Here is a 25,532-nt window from a genome sequence, read left to right as displayed (position 1 = left end):
GCTGGTGTGTGTGTGTGTGTGTGTATGTGTGTGTGTGCATATATATATATATATATATATATATATATATATATATATATATATATATATATTAATTACTTGGGTTTATTAGCAGAGAATGTTGTGTGTTGGTTCATCTCTGCTGGTGTGTTTGAATGTTTGTAGTATGGAGACATTCATCAGTTTTAAGAAGTATGTTAAATGTGGACACAAGCTTCCCCTTCAGGAGCTGCATGATTGTGTTGTATGTTTGGGGGTTTCTTATCAGAATGCATCCTATGATATTTGTGTTGCCTTTGGACCCATGATGCTAGCAAACTGGTAGGAACAAGCTACTTTTTAAGGAGATTCCAAAAAATTCAAGCAATAAGCCCTCTAAACCCAAGGACTTGGTTCCTAAGAAATGGCTGAGTGATTCCTGGTTTCAGTCATTGGCTCCTAAGGCTCAGAGGATTGAGGAGCATGCCCCATCAGCCCCTTATTTGCACTTATCTTATGGATCCAGAAACCAGGAGTACTGATTGCCATACATGACCTACCAAGGAAACTGGAACATTTTGCTTTGGACCCTCCTCAATATTTTCACCGAAATCCTTCAGTTTCAACAGAAGTACTTCAGAATCTGGTCTAGATCATTTTTTCAGAAGTTCCTGAAGACAGTGATTTTGATGAAGTTTATTGTGACTCCATTGTTGGTTAGGTCTGTACACTTCACATCTATCCAGGTACCTTTATTGATTTGACCTTTGGCTCCAGTCCTTTCAGAACCATATTTCTCACCTGGATCCTGTAGTTCAAGAGCCTTTGATGTAAATTTCATCAGTTCTGGCTGTTTTGGATTTGACTCCTCTGGTTTCAACCTTGTCAGATACTGAGAAACGGGGTCAAGGACTTGGTTGGGTTCCTCACTTGGTACATTCTGAGATGTCTGCCTTTAATGTTTTGGGTCCAACCTTTCCTTTGTGCCAGCCTCTTGGACTGAGCTGTAGATCCCTCTCATGTTCTTGTCTCACTCCTCCATGGGGAAGTTGGATCCAATTACAGGAATGATGTTCCCTGATCCACTAGAGGTTAACACCAAAACCATGGAACAGTACTGAATGAAAACTTTGATAACATGTTAGTACACATAAAACAGTACTTCCACAGAAAAATTCTACTTCCTCAGACATAAACCATAAAACTCCAATTACGCCATTTAAATACCTTACAATTACCCATGATCATGTGACTAACTAAAAAAAATCAACATGTATTTTAAGATATATATATATATATATATATATATATATATATATATATACACACACACACACACACACACACACACACACACACACACACACACACACTTAAAGAAATTATTAAAAGATTGAAATATTAAAAACATTTAAAAACCATATAAAACATATATATTTGTACTCATTTAATACAAGTTTGCAAATGTGTTAACTCAGGTTTCAATGAAAAAAGGCATTCAATCCAGGCAGAGAAGACTTTAAAGTAAAGTATCCATTTATTCTCACATCTCTCTGTAATATTAATTGTGTCACCTCCTTGTAAAGATTCAGAGACATTTTCAAGTATAAAAAATGTAAAATTGTTTGTTTCATCAGTCTCTGATTTGTGGTTGTATAAAGCATTAGCTGGAAGCTTTCTTTTCTGATAGGTGACTACTAATTCAGTTCTTTAACATCTGATTTGTTTTACAAACATAAAATGATAGACATTTCTCACATAGAGCCATGTATACTAAATGTTTGCTTTCACAGTTTCCGGAAGCCTGAATCCTAAATTTACTATTCTTCACTCTGTCAGTAAAATATGTGTTAATGTAAATATATTTACAAAAACACATCTATGACAGTTCCGTGTTTGTAATATATTCAAATGACCTTAGAAATTGCAGGCATACTGTTCTTTCTAACATAACTTATTTTTTAAGTTGGCACATCTCCTATAAGTAAATAAAGGCTTATCCAAATAAACATCATACAGTTCAGGAACATGTGAGAGGAGGAGCCAATATTTATTAATAATTCTCTTTATAATAGTAGTATTCTGGTCATAAGTTAAACTATATGTACACTTCATTTTTCTTTCAATATTTTTTCTTATTATTTTTATTAATGTTATGTTTATCTGAAAAAATAGGTAGATGTTGTATTTATTTCCTGTTTAAACTGTGTAGCTCTTTGTTTCTGATAACCTCGTATTCCATAATCATCCACCATAATATTTAATTGCTCTACAGAAGTATCTTTGTTGGTGTTTAATCTGCTGGCCCTTGCCATTTGATTTCTTTCTGTACTGTTCCATGGTTTTGGTGTTAGCGTCTCTGTTTTGTTGCTTTGGAGTTTACACATGTTTCTACACCAGTTTATCAGCAGGATATTCCTTTCTTCTTTTTACTTATCCACTAGAGGTTGGCATGGCTTTGAGTGCAGGCAAGAATCATTGCCTCACCACATAGGGTGGAGCCTTAGGCTCAGCTGTATGTGGTTCTTCCCCTTCACGGTATCCTGTTGACTTCTGCAAATGGTCCACATTTGGTCATTCCTGTTGACCCCAAATGTTCTGCCCTGGCACAGAGACAGTCATCTGATGACTCAGAAGCCTCATTCCATGAGGCACCTAAAAAGACAGCATGTAAAAGGAAACTTCTGGACTGCTCATCAGAGTCGGTCACTTCAGATACCGACTCAGAGGATGAAGAAGGATTCCTACAGTCCCCTTCCTAGAAGCTTCCTTCAGAGAGATGCTGGAACTCCTGTGCCAGTGGGTATCCTGGCCCAATGAACCCCTCTCTCTCTCTCTCTCTCAGCAAAGGTGTTATTGTTCGAAGAATATAGAATGATCCCTTCTGCATCCTGAATGGTTCCCCTAACCAATAAGTTCATAAAGCTGACAGTGAGGAAGTCTTGTTAGGAACCAGACACCTGTGGATCAGTCCCAAAGAAGATAGGTAAGATACTTCATCCCTCAAAAGATAATCCATTTTCGTCCAAAACTCCATAGTTATTATGGCAGCCACTAAAAAGGAGTTGTCCCAAGACTCTTCTATCCTTCCACCCAACAAGGAGTCTAAAGCAAAGGATAAATTGGGGAAGCGGGCACATACTTCTCTCTCTCCCCCCTTTGCTATTTGGGCCATGAATTGCACATGTCATGTGATGAGATTCCAGAGGAATCTCTCTGTCTCAGTAAGCATTATCCATTCTAAAGAATCTAGTTTCTTCAAAGTCACAGGAGCAACCTCAAGCCACACTGTCAAGCAATATTACCAACTCCTCCATGCCCCTACTGCACAATGCAGTGGATGAAGCAGTGAGAGCAGCTAGTGCAAACATCGCTGTGAGATGCCATTCTTGGGTTCATTTATGCAACTTCACTAACAACTTTAAAGTGTCTTTCACCAGTGTTCCCTTTGAAGGTACTACACTTTTTGGCTGTATGAAGGAGGAAAGGATGCAGAAGAGTGAGCAGGGTAGCAAGCCTCTCCCTGCGGTGGGAGGGAAATTCGAGATCCCTCAGTACCATTTAACAAGAACCAAAAAGGGTATTGATTTCTCTGATTTTGAAAGTCCGGACATCAGTATGACTCATTTTCTGAGGTGGACACTTCAACAGACACCAACCCAGGGACCTGAGGTGATCTGCAGGACCAGGTTTTCCACGGGTGCTCTTCCCACATATAACCCTTAGGAATCAAAATATTCCCTTACCTGGTTGAATGGCTCCTGGCTGCTTTCTTAAACTGTGTGCTTCCTTGGGCATATCCATCAGTCTAGGAAAATCAAACCTGATTCCCTCTCAACGTTTGATCTTTCTGGTATGCCATTTGGACATGACTATAACCCTAGTTTCTCTTCCCCGGGACAACATTTTATCCCCAGTAGGTGCAGTCTAAAATCCTCTGGAGTTTGATCATCCTCCTACATGACTGGTTTTGAAGGTATTGAGGATGTTAGCATCATCAATATTAACAAAAAAGCTTGCTTGCTTCCACATGAGGATTCTGCAGTGGCTGCTTCAGTCAGTGGTTTAAAACCATTCGACTCTCTTTCTCACCCCTGTTATGTTAAGTCATTTGTACAGGACACATCTGCAGTGCATGGCTTCATTCTCCCATGCTCCCAGCGGTCAGACTGTTCTGGGTCTCCTCCACAGCTGCAGCTGAGACCACTGATGCAGCCTCCCTCAGGTGGGGGGGGGATTGCAAAGGGAAAATTGTCTAAAGTTTTTGGTTAGAATCTTGAGGCTTGTCTTCATAATAATGTCCTAGATATGAGGGCAGTTCTCATGTTGTAGGAACTAAAGGATTGTCTTCATTTGGGAGTGATAAATGTACAGAAGGACACTATGACGGTAGTCTGGTACATAAGCAAGAGATAACCAGATCATAACTGCTCTGTTGCAAGGCCATGAAAGTGTGGTAGTGGGAGATAGCCTCTCACTTGTTTGTAACCACAACACATATACCTACAAGATTCAGTGATCTAGCAGAAAGGCTCAGCAGGACTCTCCATTTGCCTCATGAGTCATCACTGAATCCAGCAATTGTCGAGATATTCAGTTGCTGGGGTACCCCCTGTTATGACCCCTCAGCACACCAGGTTCTCCCTCATTGGGGGCAGATCCTCCAATTGATGCTTTGTCTCATCATTGGCCTACAGAGTTACTTTACAACTATCCCCTTTTTATGCTCATGATCAAGTCTATACAAAAAGCAATACAGTGCAATGCCACTGTCATCCTCATAGCTCTGTTTTGATCCAGACAGATATGGTTCCCACTCCTCAAACCTTATTTGAAGGAACCCCCATGGTTCTTCATTCTGCTGCTTGATCTCATCAAGCCCACCCCTCCTAGGAGCCTCACTCAGACATTCCACACTTGAAGTTGATTACTTGGTTTCTTCAGGTCCTGTGATGACAAAAGATGCAGCTCTTCCTTCATTCTCCCACCTTTTCAGAAGTCTTGTATACACAGAGTGCATCTCAGCACGTGGAAAAGATTTGCCTTATGGGCTGAATCACAAAACATAGAGCCCTTTTTAGCTCCTATTTGGGGATGTTCTCCATTTTTTTTGTCCTCCTTATTTTGTCCTTTGATATTGGCTTTTAGGATTCTGTGTTGACTTCTCACAGACTATATAAATGCTTTCTTAAAGACACATTCCTGTTGTAAGCAACAGCCCATCAAGGATCCCACATCTCCATGGGATTTGAATTTTATTTTGGAAGCTTTGTCCAAAGCTCCACTCGAAACAGCAGTATCTGTGGAGATGAAGTTCCTGTCCTGGCAAACCATCTTCCTAGTAGTTATTTCTTCTTGGAGGGTTTCAGAACGTCACACCATATCTTCCATTTTCTCCCTACAAGAGTTACCTTGAGGGCCAAAACCCCTTTGTTCCAAACTTGGTTTCTGAGATCAGCCTTTCACAACCCATCCATCTTCATGTGTCCCTTAACTACCAAATAAAAGGGGAATACTCTTTGTACAATGAATGTGCAAGGGTAGCTCCATTTTTACCTTTTCAGAATGGCACCCATTAGAAAAGATGAAAAACTGTTTGTGCCCTTTGCCCGAACTAACTTTATATATATATATATATATATATATATATATATATATATATATATATATGTAAAGCATACTAAGATTTTCTTGTTCTGATGTTTGTCTCGCTCTTTTTCTTTCATTTATACTTTCTATAATAGATCCTTACCCTCTGAGCTCAGGGCTCATTCTACTACAGGTATATATATAGTGGCTTTAACAGCATTTTTCAATTCTTAAAATCTCTTTCCTTGGATGACATTTATTTGTAAAGAAAATACCTTGTTTTCTTCTCATACATTCATTAAACACTATAAGTTATTCTATATTTTCAGAGCCAAAGCTTCTTTTGGAGCTTCCATCCTGAATGGTCTCCTGTCATTAAGCCGCCCAATTTACCTATCTGGAAATTTTGACCCCTGTGTTGAATCGAACAGACTGGATGAGTAGGACACACAGGTTAAGTTCTCATCATAACACTAGATCCATTCAGCCCAGTCTGTCAGATACGGCAACCCACCCTCCTCCTCCCTTCAGTCTGTAGGACCTGAATGATCTTTTTTCCTGGGTCAAAGGTAGTGCAAGCTCACTTTAGGTTCAGGTGGCGGACTCAATCTCAGTCGGGGGCGATCCTGGCTTTACGGGAAGGGAATGGAAGGTTTTGAAGGGCTCGAGCTTGGAACACTGAATTTGCAGAACTGGATCTGAGTGGTGGCTGGAGGACCTATGTATCATATTGGATGGACTGAGATGAAAGGATCCATCATTACTGTAAGTGCATAACTTTAATTATTTTAAGTTAGAAATACAATACCAGTAGCTAGAGTGCAGCTAGGGAAGTAAATTAGGACATGTGAAGCTAAACTGAAGTCTGTACAGCAGGTACTAACTGGGCATGATATTGGCATACTGCATTTGCATAACAACATTTGAAGCCGAGCACTTTACTTTGTGAGCTAGTAGCCTGGAGTAGGTTATGGTTATGTGAAGGATATATTATCTTTACTGCATGGGGAGGAGAATGAGAGGTAACATTAGTATGAGAGAGAGGAGAAAAATAGGGTGCTAGGTTGTGGTCAGGAAGAGAGTGCCATTAGTTGTGTGTGAAAAAAAAGGGGAGCCAAGAATAATAATGAAAACAGAGAGGAAGTAGGAATTGCATTGAATATAGAGGGCAGGAGAGTATTAGTAAGACTAAGAGGCAGAAAAACAAAAACAGAGCAGGTAAGGTCTGTTTTAGGGTGAGCTTTTATATGCCCAACAGCCAGCCTGGTACAAGATCATTCTGAAAGACCAGCTTCAAGCTGGCAGCTAGGGGCATGTAGGCTGAAGTCAACAGTGGGGTATGCACATGGAACCATGTGCTGTTCTGCTGTTTTTCCTGAATTTATTTTATTGCATATATGGTCCTAGGGTAGATGGAGGAATGTTATGCATGTCTTTAAAGTTAATGCTATGCATCATAATGGTTTTGTAAGAAGATGTTGTCATAGTCTCAAGGGCAACTCTGATTGAGCAGATTTTGTTTTATTTTTTTTTTATTTTAACTCAACAGATTTTAATATAAAGAAGAGAATTTCTATTTAAAGTATTGGTTGGGCTTATATGTAGGAGGGGGACAATGTTAAAGCTGTTTTTTGTAATAGGCATTAGAAGTAAATGTTTTCGTCATTGTTTATAATTTGTTTTGTTTCAGGATTTGCATGATCTAGAACTTTCCATTGGCATTTGCTCAGGAGGCATTGCAGTGTACAGAAAAAGAATATGCACAAGTTTTTACAATTGGTAAGGCATGCATGTTTTTTGAAGTAAATAACCTGAATGATGCTTTTAAGTATTGTTTGTCTCCTTTTCACTCAATGTCAGCCGACTGTTACAAATAGTGGCTCCTCTCTGGATTTCTTACCATTAGAGGATGTGATTGTAAAACTCTCCAGGTACCAAGTGAAGTCCTTTGACCTGAATTGTTCTACCTATACATCCATTTTCATCAGTAATCTGCAGATGTCTGTGATGTAGTAGGTGCCTGCATAAAAGGAAGGGTAGACCCTCCCTACTTATGCTCTTTCTTGACACTTGCAAGATTGAGCAGTTATGATTTTCAAGCTTTTCTTTCAGATAAAAATCATCTCTCTGAATTTTGTATCAAAGTTGCATTGCATACTTAAGTTAAATTGGTTTTCCTGTTAAAATAAGACAAACTATTTCTGAATTTTTGGCATAGAAAAAAGGCATCACAGCCTTCAAGGTAACTGGAATTGGTATTGCATTCATACAGCAGTGGTCAGAACATTGCCCTTCCTTCCAAGAGCATTAGTGAGTGTGCACATAATTCTCTTTTGGAATAGAATCTTAAAGTTAAATGATATTTATTTATTCTGCAGTTGTACTCTATTTTGGAGAGCAAAGGCCACTAGGAACAGACTCACCATTTGTCATTTTCTTGGTGATTAGTAAGTCATTGTCTCCTGTAATATAAAGGATCACTGTTCTTTGAGTTGTTAAATTTAAGAAAAAAAAAGTCCTTACTGTAGCTGAGCAAAGGGAAAGAAGGCTACTTATTCAAAGAAGTATGGTGAGTTTTACTTTGCCCTTAGTGATTCCGTATGCAACCTGATAATGAAAGAGGTGATTTCTTCAGCACTTGACGAGGCTCAATCCTAACATGCTGACAGATCCATTGATAAGACAAGTCTGGAGAAATGGTCCTTCAGGTCAGTAGGATATAAGGAGTGCACTGTGATGACAGTGCATTTCATCTCAGTTGCTATTGCAGTACCCAAGTATGCATTTTGTTATGCCTGACCAGGATGTGGAGCATATCCAAGAAGCCTTGGAATTGTCCTTTGGAGCTTTCTCAAGAACCACTTCATGGGAGCATTGAATAATGTCCCCAACTATTTTAGCAATGACTGCATTCCACTACAAGTATTCTGACCCACTTTATGGATACTTTGGATGTCCTTTTATTCATCTGTTGCAGTATTCTTTACATGAGGGAGTTGCCTGCCCAGGCGACCTGACGTCAGCCATTATACCAAAGTCTTTTACTACTGTAAGGTGAGTGGTATGTCTTACTTAGGCAGCTATCAGACATAGGCCATAAAAGTGACGCCAGTCAGATCGCCAGTCCTAGATATCATCCTGCTGCCGGAATTCAGTTTTTCTACTAAAGATAAGTGCCCTGTTGGAGAATGTTTTGTGTCTTTTACTGCCATCTTTAGAGTTAATGTCATCCAAGAAAGGGAAGTTTGATTGTGGAAGACCGATTCCACACAGGGATAGTCACTGCTAGTGCCTTTTTTGTCTTGGGCCCCACAACAATTATAAAAACTGTTCTGTCTGCCAGTCATTCATCCCCAAGACCTTTCAAAGCTGACTTTCATCCCTCACAATATATGTAGAGAACCAATTCTTGAAAAGTCTTGCTAAAACCACAGTGGAGGGTTCTTCCGGCCCAACGACCGAGTCTACCATGAAGCGGAAGGTCAAAAGGTCTAGGTCTGAAGCTTCAGCTGTGCCTGTTCCTACAGATGTCTCTCCCGAGGCACATGATAGCCTGGAGACACACACTACTTTGGATCTGGATCTTCAGGCTGAGCCCATATTACAGGCCGCCTTATTAACCGTGCACCAGTACATCCAGGGAGGCCTCACAGTCATCAGGTATTTATAACCAGGGGGAATCGAGGCTCATTCTGTCAGAAGGCCCTAGGGGAATCATGCAAAGCTTAGTGAGGGAAGAAGTCCATTTGGATTTGCTTGAATGCAGGCCTACGTCCAACCCCCCCCCCCCCCCACTTTACATTGAATGGACGTTCCTGCTAAGAAAAAGTGAAAACCAAGCATGCATCTCCTCCTCAAGACCCTCAGAAAGAGTTGCAAAATTTGCCCAAGGGTTATTCAAGGCCTTCATGGCCCTGAGGCCTACCTCTGGGTCCCCTGCTTCTCCTCTGTCGTGGCGTACCTCCCCCCAAAAAAGGGATCAGGCAATGACCTACTTCAGAGGAAGATTTTCCTCTGATGGTGACAGTACTAAGGAAAATTCCAGTAGGACAGACTCCCCTATGGAGGAGATTTCATTTGGGGAAACCTTTCTAAAAATGACAGACCTCTTTAAGTGGGACAGCTCTCAAATGTCAGAGGTACAGAAACTGTACTATGACCCCTTCAAGGTGGAAACCTCAAGCCTTTCAGCTATCCCTCCTGTTATCCCTGCTTTCCTGAATGCTTTTGCTTCTACATCCCTACACTCTGACTCTCAGCCTGCAGCCCCTAAGAAGCCAGACAGATATAAAGTCCCTCAGGACAGCAACTTCCTATTTAAGGCTTCTGTGACGGACCCCTCTGTCGTCTCTGTAGTCTCTGACAAGGCTTCAAGGTCCCTTCCTTCCACTTTCCACCTTCCCTCTGACAAAGACAGTAGACAGCTAGAGCAGTTGGGGAAGAAAATTTATACTTCAGCTACTCTAGCCTTCAGGGCTTTGAATTACCAAACTCATATGACCGTGTACTCTCTGGAACGTATGTCGCAATTATCAAAAGTAGTATCTGACGTACCAGATTCAGAAGACAAAGCCTTGGCCTCTTCCCTAACTGCTGCATTCCAAAGTTCTGTGCCAGGGAACCTCACCCCCTGGCATGGAAAGTGGATACCCTATCAATAACCTGGAAGGGGAAGTTTTTATATGCATTTCCTCCCCTTCCACTTATTCATCAAGTCCTGCTTGAAGATTCAAGCAGGACAGACCAGAAATCTTGCAGTCATCACAAGTCACCTCACAGAGTGGAACTATACACACAATACAAGGGCTCCCCCATCCCCCCACACCTGGCAACTCTACAACTGACTCTCTGGGTGATGGAGCCCTGATACCTTTTAGACACCTATTGTCTGAGGACGTGCTTCAAGATTTGCAAGAGATCAGAAACCCAATACAAGGAAATCTTACCTCTCCAAATGGAAAAAGGTTATCTATTTGGTGTCTCTCTCAAAACTTGGACCCACTAACAGTGGATTTCCATCTGGTTCTTTCATACCTGTGTGAGTTGCTCAATTCTGGCTTAGCTTATTCTTCAGTAAAAGCACATCTGTCAGCTATTTCCGCATGTCTGCCTCTTTCACCTCTTTTAGCTTCTAGATTTGAAGCCAAACAGTTCCTCAGTTGTGTTCGCCACACTAGATCTCCCAGGAGGCCTGTGGCCCCTCCCTAGGACGTTAACTTTGTGCTAGAGAAATTGATCCTCACACCCTTCACGCCAGCTTCCTTTAGCTCCTTAAAACACTGCACCTTGAAAGCTGTCCTGCTAGTATTAACTTTTGCCAGAAGGGTCTTAGAATTTCAGGTCATGATGGCTGCTCCCCCCTTCTTGATCTTCCACCAAGACATGGTTTCCTTTCGCACCATCCCCACCTTTATGACAAAGTAGTAAGTGATTTGTCTTTAAACTAGGCTATTCACTTACCAACCTTTTTCCCTTCTCCCCAAAACTAGACTGAGAAGATCTTACACACACACTTGATGTGCATAGACAACTCAGATTTTACCTTCACAAAACAAGGCTATTAGGAAATCTGACCAGCTGCTTGTCTCTTTCCACCCCAGGGCTCTGGAAATGCCTGTATCCAAACAGACCATTTCTAACTGGATTTCAAAATTCATTACATATTGCTATGCCTACCATGGAAAAACGCCTCCCTGCTCAATCAAAACTCACTCTACCAGAGTAGCGGCCTCATCTGGTGCCTTTTTCAAATGACTAGACACCAACTCTATCCTAGAAGCAGCTACATTGACCTCTGTACACACCTTTACCAAACATTACAAACTGAATTCCATCTTCAGATCTAGGGCTGGGTTTGCCAAGGCCATCCTTTATGGCTTCCTGGAAAATTCTTAGCTAACTCCACCTCGGTCTGTGCGTGAGCTTTGGTATTCTCCCTCATGTAAACAATACTGCAACAGATGAAAAGAAGAACATGTTATAATTGTGTAAGAACTTACCATAACAGTAGTTGTACTTATCTTCTCTGTTGCAGTATTCTGTCCTGCCCTTTTTCCCCACTTTCAATGGTTCTTGGATGTACTGATTCTATTCCTTGGACTGTCTCTCTACCTGGGGCTTCAGTTCTGAGGACGGTGTGCACGTACATTACTTTTATGGCCTACATCCGATAGTTCCCTGCGTGAGACATACCACACACCTTACAGCAGTAAAAGACTTTGGTATACTAGCCGACGTCAGGTCACCTGGGCAGGCAACTCCTTCATGTAACGAATACTGCAACAGAGAAGAGAAGGACATCTGTCATTATGGTAAGTTCTTACACAGCTATTCTTTTATCTTACAAGGTATCCTTCATATCCTGGATAAAGTTCTTGGAGCTTACCAAGACCATGTTCCCTTTCAGTCAAAAAAGCTGGCTAACTAACATGGACATACACAAGAGCAAAAAGAACCAGCTTACTGCCTAAGTATGGCACATCTCTGAGGATATATTCAATAAGCTTCTGATTTTGAGACATGGTCAGAGCTAAAAGGAAATGAGGAACATCCCTTGATAAAGCACCCCCTTTTCTATCAAGTCCTCAGGAAAATGTATTCCGTCTTTGCCTGAGGACCTGAATTTTGATCACCATTGCAAGGTGGTCAGTGAAATGTCATTTTAGCCTTATGGTGTTATTAAACACTGCAAAAAGGCTGAATATTTAGACCTTTCTTGTTCCTGTTATACTTGTGATCAGGTTTGCACTTGTAACTCTCTTGCCAGTACTTAAACAAACTCCCAGCCATTGATCATAGCTCAGACAAGAAACATCATTCACCTTTTCAGTATCCTCTTTTTAACCGATATTCGCTGTTGTAAATTTACTCTATGCAGTGTACAAGGTGTCAACACCATCTGTTTAGTGGCCTGCCATGACATTAGCAATCCAAACTGGATCTGTGGTGAAAGAAGATGCATGTCACTTCAGCTGATGGTCTGCAAATTTGCTCATAAAGGTGTTAGAGATAGGGCAGGACTTCTCTTCATTCTGTCAACTTTTCAAACCTCCCTAGAAAAAAGATGCATTACAGTGCTCCAGAAAACCTTGCAGAGACAATGGGAAGCCAGCCGTAAAACCTCATGGCCAGATCAAAGTGGCCACTAGCTAGCAGATGTTCCAGTAGTTGGTGTCAAAGACAACTACCTCTGCAGTCATAAGCTTGCTTAATGTTTTTTTCTGACCAGCTTTGCAACATCGAGCAGCTAGTCAGGGGATTCCAACTATATTTTGTAAAGAGGAATCAGTAATTAAGGCTGGTAAGTATCAGGAAGGGATGGAAGTCAGTGAGTTTAAACCCCACCCATTTCACTCTTAAAGCTGTGAAGTGTATATTAATGTGTGTGTATGCAAGTATATTTTTATATCTACAGCATTTCTCTTTATTGGGCCAGCTGCCATGGACATTACCCCCGTCTTTTGTCCTTTAGCTCTATCCTGTTCACTGGGACTTGTGACATACCTTAACATATTCCTTCACTGTATAGGCCCCAGTTCTTTCCATATGTTTTTATATCTACAGCATTTCTCTTTATTGGGCCAACTGCTATGGACAGTACCCCTCTCTTCTCCTTTAGCTCTATCCTGTTCACTGGTACTTGTGACATACCCTAACATATTCCTTCACTGTGTAGGCCCCAGTTATTTCCATATGGAAATCGCCTTTCTGGCTAATACAGGCTTTTTACCCTGTCAGTTGGGGGTGGACTGTGCAAACAATGGGTCATCAAAACTGTTTTACAGCTGAAGAGCACTCCTTTAGTGGGCCCTGTGGAACTGTCTGTTGGATAGCAATCTTTCAAGGCTGGGCAGATAAGTTCTCCATTGGGAAAGACCTTCTACTTAATTAAATTCTCTGAATAAAAACTATTTTTCAAATTAAAATCTTGTGTTTGCTGGGAAACTAAATGTTTTGGGGACTAATATTGTTGTTCTAAGGAAGCTTGTGTGTAAATGTTTATGTAAACTTATTGTGTTTGAGAAAAAGTTTTTTGTTGATGGAAGTTTCCTACAGGCTTGCAGGTTTGTACCTGTGGGGCTGGATATTGTGCTTTTGGGAAACTGTCAATGGTTTACTTACCACAGTACCATGTCTTCTTTACTGACTCATTTAGGTGTCTCTATCTGTCTTTGAGGTCTCATTCCTGTCAAAGCTATGAAACAGCACCAGGTCTTTGTGGTACTGCCTTCTCCTGTCTGTAAGAAGAAAAACATTGTTAGTGACCCTTTAAGTGTTAGGTCAGCTCCTGTTTGAGCTTCAGCTGCTGGTTGATGACTCTCCTAGTTCTTCAGACTTGGTTATCTTTTTTCCCCGAAGTCCTTCTGATATTGCACCTACAGCCACCAAGGACTTGGGGCTAGCTACTTCCTCTGCAGCTGTAGGTATGCCATTGACGAGCAAGGGAAAACCACTCTTGCTGGTCTCAGGGGAAGGACAGGTGAAGATTCTTCACTTGGCTGGGATATGGTGCCTGAATCCAGCATGAGCTTGCCTTCTATGGGTCTGTCTTTTTTCCAGGGATTTTCCCAGAGAAGAATACATTGAGAAAAATCTTACCATCCCTGTTTCTGTATCTGTGCACAGGGAATATTTGCTGGGATTTGCTAAGGAGCTTAAGTCTGCTTTTGTGGTGTCTACTACATCTTCAAGCAGAAAAGGAGCTTTACCTCTCTTTCTGACTTAGATTTCCAGCCAGTAGAGCAAACAGTGCAGTGCATACAGTGCCCCCATGCACTGTATGCTCTATAGTGCATGGGGGCAGCTTTACTACACAAGTCTTGTTAGTCTGAACAACTTTATTCTGAGATAAGTATGGCTTCAGATTTCCCTGTTGAAGATTTATCTTTTTTCTGCAATTTTATGTGAGATCAGAGGTTTTTTTTCCAGTGGGACTAGAATGAAATTCCAGTTGTACAGAAAATGCGTTGATTTGCTACATTTGGATATGCCTAAATCTGCAGCTGTCTCCCTGTTTTGTCTGCTTTACAGAATGTTTTTTGTCACTGCCTCTAGTTTGCCTAACAGTCAACCTCCTGCCTTCAGAAAGTGTAATAGGTTACACAGAGTACCTCACATTTAAAAGTATTTGTTTTCCAACCCTAAGGCAGATCCAACAATAATTTCTGTATCTAAAACTGCTTCTGCTAAACAGATTACCGCTACCAGCCCTGGGTCTTTGCTTCATTCTTAAAACCTTACTGAGGATGTCATTATTGACATAAATTCTCCCTTAGACTGGGACATTCTGTTTGACTTCTTTGCAGTTGGGGTGCTCAAGAAGTGTGATGAAGGGGGAGTTGATTAAAGGGGTGACTTACTTCCATCCTCCTTTTTTAATACAAATACACATTTTCCTTCCTCCTCAGCTTCCTCCTGCACAAAACAATTTATGCAGCAAGAATCCGTTAAACAAGAGTTTAAAAGGCAATAGCAAGGAGTCTCCTAACAAAGGAAAACGCCTCTAAAAATCGAGAATAGTCCTCCATGTCAGTATGACTGTTTGCCTTTTCAAGCCCCCCCCCCCCCCCCAACTTCCCATCCTGACGACCTTTTCCTGAAGTTTTATCTTGCCTTATGGCACCAGATTATGAAAGGCAAAAAGATTTTAAAATGTAATTCATCATGGGTGTACATGACAGTGGAGATTCCTACCCCTGTTCCAGTGCATTCCTTCTTGCCCTGTGAACCAAGTGTCCATGTTTCTCCCATTCTGCATCAGATACTTGCACAGGGAGTAATAGAACCAGTACACCCCATCAGATGGGAAAAGGATTTTTCATCATCAGCCCCCTTGTTCCCATTTTTTTTCTACATGGGGTCGGGGTATTGTGTAAACTGTCGCCAAGTCTCTCAATTCAGTGTCACACTCCTGCCTACTTCTACACTCATGCCTGACTGTTACAAATCTTCTTTCACACAGTCCATCCACCTCTTTGCTGGACATCCTTGCTTCCTCTTACCTTCGTCATATCTGTCCCAAATCTTCCTCACCAGATTGTCTTCTGCTTTTCTGCATGTGTCCAAACCACGGTACTCTGTTCTCTTTGATCTTTTCTGCAATTGGAGCTACTTTGGCTTTTGCTCTTATGTCCTCATTTCTTCTTCTGTCCCACAGTGTGCATCCTACCATCCTTCTCAGGCACTTCATTTCCATCACCTCTAGCTGCTTCAACTGTTCTGCTTTTACTGCCCAGGTTTCTGTACTGTACAGTAGTACTCGTCGCACCACTGTCTTGTACACCTTACTTTTCAGTTTCTTTGGCATTCTTCTGTCATAGACTACACCTGACACTCTATGCCATTTGGCTGCAGCCCCTTTGATTCTAGCCTTGACCTCTTCATTCAGACTTCCCTTCTCCTCAACCACCCCTCCCAGATACTTGAAACTGTTTACCTGTTCCACTATGTTCCCTTCTTTCTCTATTCTCAGCTTCTTCTGATTTCCCCAATTTGGTGCCATCACCACCATTTTTTCTGTGCTTACTTTCATCACATGTGCTTTGAGTTTTGCATTCCATTTTCCTATACTTTGCTGAATGTTCTTGCTCAGAGTCTGCCTGTAATGCCACATCGTCTGCATACAGCATCTTTGTTGGTCTGTCCCCTCCAACCTGTTTGCTAATGTAGTTCAGCAGTGGGCTCAGAGCTGAACACTGGTGTACACCCACTCCCACTGGGAACCCCTCTGTGAGGCCGAACACTGTTTGTACTTGAGTCATTGGGTCCTTGTACATAGCCTGCACTAATTCTATCAATGTTTCTGGACTTCGGACCACCACAGTACTGCCCAGATCAGCTTTCTTGGGACCTTGTCATATGCTTTCTCCAAGTCTAGGAATGCCCAGTTGGACTCTCTCTTCATGTCTAGCTTCTTCTCAAGTATTTGTCTCACTGCAAACATCGGGTCAGTTGTACAACATCCTGATATGAATCCAAACTGCTCATTTCCCTTCTTGCATTCTACTACTCTGCATATTCATTTATCAGTCACCCTCTCCAGAACTTTCATGCAGTGTGATAGAAGTTTGATGCCTGTGTTACTGCCCACAGTTGTGTATGTCTTCTTTGTTCTTGTACGGTGGCACAAGTATGCTTATTCTCCAGTCTGGAATATGTCTTTCTCTCCACATTTCTATGAGTACACTCAGGAGCCATTTCTCACCTATCTCACCCAGCATCTTCATCATATCTGCCATAACCTCATCTGAGCCTGCTGATTTCCCTGACTTCATTTTCCTTAGTGCTGTTCTTACTTCTTCTAGTGTGGGCTCTTCATCTTCTCTCATTGTACGCTGTTTCTGGGGCAGTGCAATCTCTGGGGGGGGGGGGGGTTTCTTCATTCAGAACCTGCTGGAAATACCCCTTCCATCTACCTTTGATGTCCTGTGGACTGGTGAGCAGGTTGTTGCTGGAATCCCTTATGAAGGGTGTCTGACAATCTTCTTTATCTTTCTGTCTTTGCCTTGCAACCTGATATAGTTTCTTTGTGCCACTTACTGAGTCACTTTCCAGAAGTTGGTAGAGTGTCTCCAATGCTCTATTCTTTGCTATTGCAACTTCTTTCTTAAGTTCTTTGTTAGCCAACCAGTTAATCCTTCCTAGCTTGGTCAGTCTTTTCTATCGCCCACTTCTTCCTGCACTCCTCCTTTCTTTTGATGACTTCCGGGACTTCTGCATTCCACCACCAGCTTTCCTTATGTGCTTTATTTCCATACCCGGCTTTGCCACATATCTTTTCTGTAGTCCTAACACATGCTGTTCTTTGGTGCTGCCATTCTTGCTCAACTCCAACTCTTTCCTCCTTTTCCTGGGGGTGCTAGAGCCCTGAGTAATTCCTTGAACTGCTGTATGTTCTTTCCAGTCATCCTCTAAGTCTTCAGCTTGGTTTCTGTTGACCTTTGAGCCTTCTCTGACCACTGCTTGCAGCTGATTGTGGCAACTAGTGGTTTATGCTGGGGGGCAACTGTTTCACTGGGATGACTTTGCAATCATGGATTCTACCCCAGTGCCTTTTCCTTTCTAGGAGGAAGTCTACCTGCGTTGCATGTTGGCTACTCTTGCATGTGATCTTGTGACTCTCTCTCTCTGAACCATGTGTTGGCTACTATTAAGCCATTTGCGAGACAGAAGTCTAGAATGGTTTCTCCTCCTTTATTCCTGTTTGCCCCACCCATGTGGACCCAGGCAGTCCTCATATCCTGTCTGTCCCGATATGTGCATTTAAGTCACCCATTATCAACACCAATTCATGTTGTCCTGCTTTATCTAGTAGGTCCTGCAACTGCTGCCTGAATGCACTCTTTTCCTCACTATCACAACCCTGCCTGTGGGGCTTTGGCTGAGATTATGAATACTGCCCTATCATTACACTGGAGTCCGATTGCCATGGGTCTGTCATTAATTCTGATGCTATCGCCCACTGCCTTCTGAAGCCTGTCTCTCACCACAATTCCTACACCATTTCTAGCCTATCCCCCTCCTGAGTTGTAGAATTTGGATCCCAAGCCAAGTGGCTTTGGTGCACTGCCCTTCCATCTTATCTCTTGGATAGATAGGATGCCCATCCTCCTCCATATCATCATGTCATCCACTTCCAAGCTGCTTCCTGTCAGTGAACCTACATTAAGTGTAGCAATTCTCACTTCATGTTTGGCTGGTTGGTTGGTTTTACATCCAGAGTTTACTCAACAGCTATCCCAGGTATCGCAGGCTGGGCAACTAGACAAAGGCCTGCCAATAGCTTATTGACACAGAGCTGCTGGGCTTTATGACAGGCACATATACCCCTCCCACCATTAGCATGGTTCCCTGGTGTAGGTCAGAGTAGGCTGGGTCCTCAATCCACTTATCACCGGTAACTACCCATGTGCATTTTGGCAACATTAGTCAACATGAATGAATCACCTAGAGACATATTTTACACTGAGTGGCTAGCCCTGCCACTGTGTGCAATCTGTGATCCGTGTTCTCCTATCTTGAGGATACTGCACAGCACAGTAGATGCCCAAAGCGGTTGGTCTGTACAATTCTTCTCCCTATAGGGCACCATGTAGAGTCTGTACTGCTGCCCATAGCTCCATTCATTGGTGAGCTTGAGATGGCAGCACTCAGCATGTTTTTCGACATGAGAGGAACCCCACGGAGACACATGGAGAACATGCAAACTTCAAACAGGCATTGGTCGGAGGTCAGGATCGAACCTTGTGCATGGGAGGTGAATATCTTAACCATTATGCCAATGGGTTCCTATCAGCAGACTGAAGACGCATGTTTTCGAATGCATCTTGGTCGAACTGACAAAACCGAAACTGCAAAATATTGAAGTGGCATGTAAGCGAATTCTTTCCCTGGGAAAGAATTTGCTTGGCTGCTTCGGTACTTTGCCGTTTTTGGCACTGTAGTGTGGTCTCGGAATTAGTATATTTAAGTTGGGGGGGTGGGGGGCACAGCCCCCCACATCAGAGGGGTGTGGGGTGCAAAGCCCCCCACTTAATCTCATGTTTTAATCTGCTTTCTTTTTTGTTGGAACAGCGATTTTTTTCCCTTGGAAGAAAATCGTTGTTCTGACAGTTCGGTTTTGTAAGCTTTCGCTTACATGGGGTTGATTAATCACCGTTCGCTTACATAAGCATTTGGTGATCTAATATAGGCCCATGCCAACTGGTTTGTGTCCAAGGATTTTTCTAATACCAAAAAAAGGAATGATCCTGAAAGCCTGTGGTAGACCTATCCTTTTTAAATCTTTTTTGTCAAGAGTCCAAAGTTCATAATGTTTTCCCTTCATTCCCTTTTACCTCTGCTTCCTTCTGTATCTTTCCTGGTAAAGTTAGACTTAAATGATGCTTATCACATTCTGATTACCAGCCTATTCAGACATAAGATTTTCTGTGTCTGGTTTCCATTTCTCTGTCTTACCATATTGACTTTCCATTTTTCAACTGTCCAGAGTCTTTAGCAGCTGTTCAGAATCCTATACAATCTGGGTGTCTTCTGTCTTCCATTCTTACATAATTGTATTCCTGTGATGTCTGATGGATTCTGCACTGGGATGAACATTTCTTCGTCTAGACAGGTGTTAATCATCTCTTCCTGAGTTTGTCCACTCAAAGCTTGGTGTCTAGAAATTAATTTTTCATGATGTTGGAGTATATGGCTTCAATGATTCTCATGCTTCCCCTGGCCAGACTCCACACAAGGATAAATCCATTGGTATCTTGGGTCAGTCTGGACTCTGCATCTTCACTGTTTAACTTTTCTGATCTGTATCTAGTTTGGTGATTCTGTTTTACTTTTGAAAGATATCGCCTGTTTATGTAATCAAACGTCTCCATAAGATGTTAAAGTTGTTTTCTTTAGCATCACAGCAATAAAGGGGCAAAACATTTGTTCCTAGAGGTGTGCTGATTTAGGTTTTTTTCCACATATCGTTCAGTCCTCTTTGTCCTGAAATAAATATATATGGATCTACTTCACTAACCTGAAACTTAAAAGGATGAGATGACTTTGCAGAAAACGTACTTTCACAAGCAGTTGGAGCACTGAGCAGCACTTGGAGGGCATTCCTGGGAAGAAAGATTTTGGAAAAAGAAGACCTTCTGGCACCTTTTTATTTTGACTCTGCTTTGATACTGCTTTAACCTGATCGTTCCCCTAAGCCAGTTAGGTAAAAGTATTAACGGGCTAACTCGGACATGTACACCAGTTTGAGGGAACCTCATGAACCAGAATACTCACCACCGCAGAGGCTAGCTAAACTACTGGCCAGACATGACCAAGACGGCGGATTTTTAAGCAACAAAGGGAATTCCAAGAGAGACTGTTTTTATAATCAATAAAGACTCATTGTATATTCAATAAAGACTCATTATATTTTTCACTTTTTATTAAAGTTGTGTTCCAACCTGCCTTATTAAACCATTTAATTGTTGGCATAGCTGCTGTCCCAATATAGCTCCCAAACTGGGAGGACGCTGAGTATTTTTTAGATTTTTAGTTCCACCCTCCATAGTAGGGGAGGGTAATACTCACACCTGTTGGGCACTGCTTTTACGTTTTTAGTTTACATATTAGTTTTTCTGGAAAGGTTTTGAAAGCAATATAGAAAGAGTGTTATCCGTGGAATAGAGTAGAACTCTACAAAGAAAACTTCCTGATATTTTCCAGCCTAACACATAATTCTGCCAAGTAATATCTCAGGGTTCTGGGTTTCATGACCTTTGTAATTATCATGATTCCCCAGGACCAGACTTTATATGAGAAAATTTCAATGGTACTTCTGGTCAGTCTGGCCTCAACATCAAACTCTTTTATTGTTTCAGTTTCAGTGTTGGGATTTGTAAACAGGGAGTTACAGTAATGGGCAGACTATGTATCTCTGAATTCAGGGCTTCCCATCTCCTACTCAAGTGTCATAATTGATGCTTTAGACTTTGTTTGGGAACAAACAAAAGCACATACATTTCAAAGAGGAGATGTCAAAGAGGAGATGTCAGCTATCAGTGCTCTTGTGTCTTTAGTCATCTCTGATCTTAAGAACCTGTGTTAGCTTATCTAATTGCCATTGCAGAATTTTCTGTACTCCCTGTGAGGTATCATCTCAGCTCAGGTGACTCTTCTGTTTTCATGCATTCAGTCAGAGTATGGCATTATAGCAGACAAGTTGATCAAGACCAGGATAGATCCTACCAATGAGAACTACTACTGGGGGGGGGGTCTTCCAGAAATGGAGTCAACTGTAGGGCATACCTCAAATAGTTCCGTTTCCCTCCTTTCAAAACAGACTGATAAATACATTCTGCTACAGGATTCCATGCAACAAGTTTGGAATGCAGATGCTTTCTCATTCCTATGGACTGGAATATTCTTTTATGCATTTCTACTCTTTCCACTGATTCAAAAGGGTTCTTAAAAAAAATTCCAAAAGAACTTGCCAATGACAGTTGTATTGACTCATTCCTATGGACTGGAATATTCTTTTATGCATTTCTACTCTTTTCACTGATTCAAAAGGGTTCTTAAAAAAAATTCCAAAAGGACTTGCCAATGACAGTTGTATTGACTCCCTTTTGGCACAGGCATCTGAGTTGCAAGCTCTTATGGTTGGTTAACCTTGCATCATATTTTCACAGGCACTGTGTTTCTTGAGAACACATCATTTTTTGCTTCATTGGTAAGATTTTACCTTTATCCAATCTGTTATTCTCCCTGTATTTATTCAAGAACCTCACAATAAGGAAGAGAAAAAAATTATTATGCAAACAACTCAGATATTACTTGGAAATAAGAAAATCCTTAAGGAAGACCAATCTGGCATTATTTCCTGTGAAGGTAAAAATAAAGGACAGACACTGTCAAAGCAGAAAGTTGGTAATGGTTGTTCCATGCTTTGTCTTCTACTATCCTTGGCTGAAACTGAAATTGGTCAGATTCAATAAATAGATAATTCTCAACATAAGTCACATCCAGGCAGGATTAAGGCCTACTTTGCCAGCACCTTGGCTTCTCCTGTCCCTTTTTTGGAAAGGAGTAGACTCTACAAATTTTGCAAAGTCTGCAACTTTGTTCAGTCCTTTACAAAGCACTATAGACTGGATTCCTTTTTCCTGATCCAGAACTAGCTTTTCTAGAACAATTTTCAGAGCCTTCTAGATTCATAAGTGCTCCCCCACACACACACATTTTTCTAAGCTATGGTAGTCTACCCAGATAGCTTAGGCTACTGCAACAGTGATCTAGTGTTGAACATAGTACAGTTGTGTAAACAGAACTTGTCATAACATTGGATGCTCTAAGTGATCAATGCTGTAGTAGTCCCCCCACCATCCCCCTTCTAGTGCATTATCTGCTTTTGTCAGGGTGCAGAAGCATATAATCTTTATATATGTGATTTTACATATGTTGATTTCTTTTTATTTTTTCTAGTTTTTACCTTTCAAGGCTGTAGTCTCCCTTCTTGCGGCAAGAAATCTCTGAAACTTTTTGGTGCTGTAACTGTAGTTTATATGGAGCTATGCTCAAGTTCTTAGCAGTTATAGCATGTGGAAGGCACCCACAAGCTTTGAAAAGCTGGCTGGTTGGTTGGTCATATCCTTGGCATTGTATAATCCAAATAGCTTAGGTTAGTGCAACAGTGTTCATTTAGAATATCTGCTGTTAGGGTAAGTTCCACTTGCAGTAACTTAACATTCATTGTTGCCACCTCTATGTGGTTCATGTTTTTCACAGTATTGCATAAGAAATTAGCAAAAAAAAGTGGCTACATTCTTTATGGGAATAGAAAGTAAAAGCAGGGGGCAGTTGTATGATCTGTGTCCTAGTCACTGATGTGGTTTCCTTCAAGGGGCAGTGTAATGTGTTTGAGAACAGCAAGGTGAAATACATTACTGCAGTCATTATATTTGTCTTTTCTTGCAGACAGAAATATCTACAGAAAGTGACTGTCGTTTGGTGATAGAAATGAGGGTACATAATGTGTGTAAAAGAGCATAGGATTCACTTAATCATTGTGGAGCGGTCATTGATATGGCTTGCCAAGAAAGCAGTGTATGCACCTGACAGCAACAAGTTTGCACAAAATGTGGCCATCTTTTTTTTTGGGGAGGGGGGGGGTGTAACAACATTTTTGCAAAAGACAGTGAGCATGAACATTGTTGAATAATGAATAATATTGTTGGGGGTAGTGTGTAGCCGTGAGAGCAACATGGCCATTATGTTTGTCTATATTCTTCATAATCAGAGGTGGTATACTGTTTCAGAAGGGGTACATTCTACTTGGACAGTGTGTATGCAAAAGGAGTTGAAATTTATGGTTGTATTTTCAAAACAACAGTGAGGCCACAATCCAAGTTTTGCTTTTTGAGTTGTTACATTTTTTGTTATAATTTCAATGCATCCATAATGTAAATGTCTTTAGATTCACTTCCCAGTATTCAGACATATTTTTTCTTTTTGTCACAGGGGGTGAATATCTGATATACAAAACTATGAATATGTTTTGGTTTTGAAAGAGTCAAAACAACGCTTTCTTTGTTTATGAATGTACTGTTTTCCAGCATTTTAATTACAGAAAAAAAAGGAAAGCATCCTTAGGAATTGTGACTTGGAATTCATAAATCCAGTGTGCAGCTCTTTTAATGTCTTTGTACCTAAAAGCACTTGCAGGCTACATTTTGTAACTTAACATCCATATTTGTTATCTCTAATTTATTAGAAAGCGTTTAACAGTTTCAGAGATGTAATCCTGTATTGATAGTCCCCACCTGTATGATGCAGGGGCTTCCAGGTTGCATTGTATTTAGTTTATATTAGGTGCAAGCAATTATGCTAAGGGAGACAGAATGCAGCCCATGTAGAAAATATTGCCAGTAGCTGAGAAGTTAAAAATTCAAATATTTCATCATGCAGGCAGCATTTTGTTGCTATATTTCGAGTGGGCCTTAAACTCTGTGAAATGATACATAGGGGATGTGCTGTCATGTAGGTCAAAACTGATGTGTAATCAAGTCTATAGGGGTAAAAGCGTTCTTAAGTTACATACCCAAGTATTTTATTAGAATTGCCTGCATCTGTACTATGATATGTCTTAAAGTAATTATGTATTGTGTTTTATACACAGGCAGCAAATCCAGTATCTCAGAAGACCTCACACATTGTGCCGGTTATCATTTTATAGGTTCATAGATTAGTACTAGGCTAACTGCCCTTGCGAGCCATGTTAAGCCTAGCCAATTATCCCTTGTGAGACTCAAACCCTGTACCTTGTGTTTGTAAGGCAAACACCTTAACCATTAGGCCACCCTTGCATCACTGTCCTGTGTAGTAATATAATAATCTGCATGAGATTGGTGGCTTTAGGAGTGGATGACAAGTGATCACTGCTTCCTTGAGCTTTGACCAATCATCCAATACATCTAATGAGCAAAAGTATAATTAACAACTTTCCCCGTGATTTATCCACTTAACTCATCCTAGTGCCTTATAGTTCTGTTTTGTCAACAGTGACTGTAACATGGAAAAAACTGTCTCATTTGCAGACATATGGTAAGTTTGAGTAGAGGCTAGTAATATTCTACAGTGCTACATCTCCTTCCTGCTTTTACAGAAACTTGTTGCCACCAAACAAACCAGTCTGGCAGACCAAAGTTACCAACTGCAGTTTTAGCAATGAGACAGATGTTCATCGTGTTTCACTGTTGCAGTCCTTACAAAATGGGTTATCCAGCTCCTGGTAGCCCACAGTTGGCCAGAATACCAAAATCCTTGGTGTATATGACGTCGGCTGCATTCAGTTTAGGCCCGATGTCAGGTACAAAAGGAGGCAGCTGACGCAATTTCCTCAGTCTTTCTTGCCGGGGAGCCCGAAGCAGAAACATTTTGCACGAGTGCCGGTTGGCCGAGTAACTTCTTTTTGTATTCCGACTGCTTAGTTGAGGACATCCTCAGATAAATACCCCTTTGGGGGACCCGCTTTTCTTGCTTTAACAAATGTCAGAGAAAGTTAATAACTGTCTTGCCTGTGGAAAACAGATTCAGCACCATGATTTTCCCTCCTATTGTGTTATTGTTTGGGCCTTGAGCACAGAGTCCCTAATTGTGTTCTCTGTGCTTCTTTCAACACACATACCATATGCCGTAGAGCTAGGATCTTGTTCAAGCATTTCAGAGTTTGGCCTAAGTTCGTTGGTATGGCGTATTCTGGTCTCCTGACTTCAGATGTTCCTAAGAAGTGCAAGGATAAGGACCGTGACAGGCTTAAGGTCAAATTAGCAGACTATGTCACTGTTAAGTTGGTTGTCGACCCAGCGGTAGACAGTGAGGTGCTTTCTTTGCCCCTGCAGTCCACGAACATTCAGCAGCAGGCATCTGCAGAGACCTTTACTGAGTCCTCCATACCGCAGGCTTCCACTTCGTCTTCTAACCCTCTG

At 41.4% G+C, this 25,532-nt stretch overlaps 1 protein-coding gene across 1 annotated transcript in view; it reads left to right on the top strand.

Annotated features, from left to right (window-relative positions):
* Positions 1-25,532, top strand: part of PTPN3 (protein tyrosine phosphatase non-receptor type 3) — a 2,272,168-nt gene that overhangs the window by 1,085,358 nt on the left and 1,161,278 nt on the right. The window contains exon 11 of the mRNA XM_044065075.1: positions 7,259-7,347. Coding sequence (XP_043921010.1) covers positions 7,259-7,347 — 89 coding nt within the window. The remainder of the gene's footprint in view (positions 1-7,258; positions 7,348-25,532) is intronic.

The sequence above is a fragment of the Protopterus annectens genome, chromosome 3.part0, assembly GCF_019279795.1.
Source record: "Protopterus annectens isolate FY-2018-M chromosome 3.part0, PAN1.0, whole genome shotgun sequence".
NCBI classification, from domain to species: Eukaryota; Metazoa; Chordata; order Ceratodontiformes; family Protopteridae; genus Protopterus; species Protopterus annectens.
The sequence above is the reverse complement of the archived record's forward strand: the minus strand, read 5'-3'. Positions and strand labels throughout refer to the sequence as shown.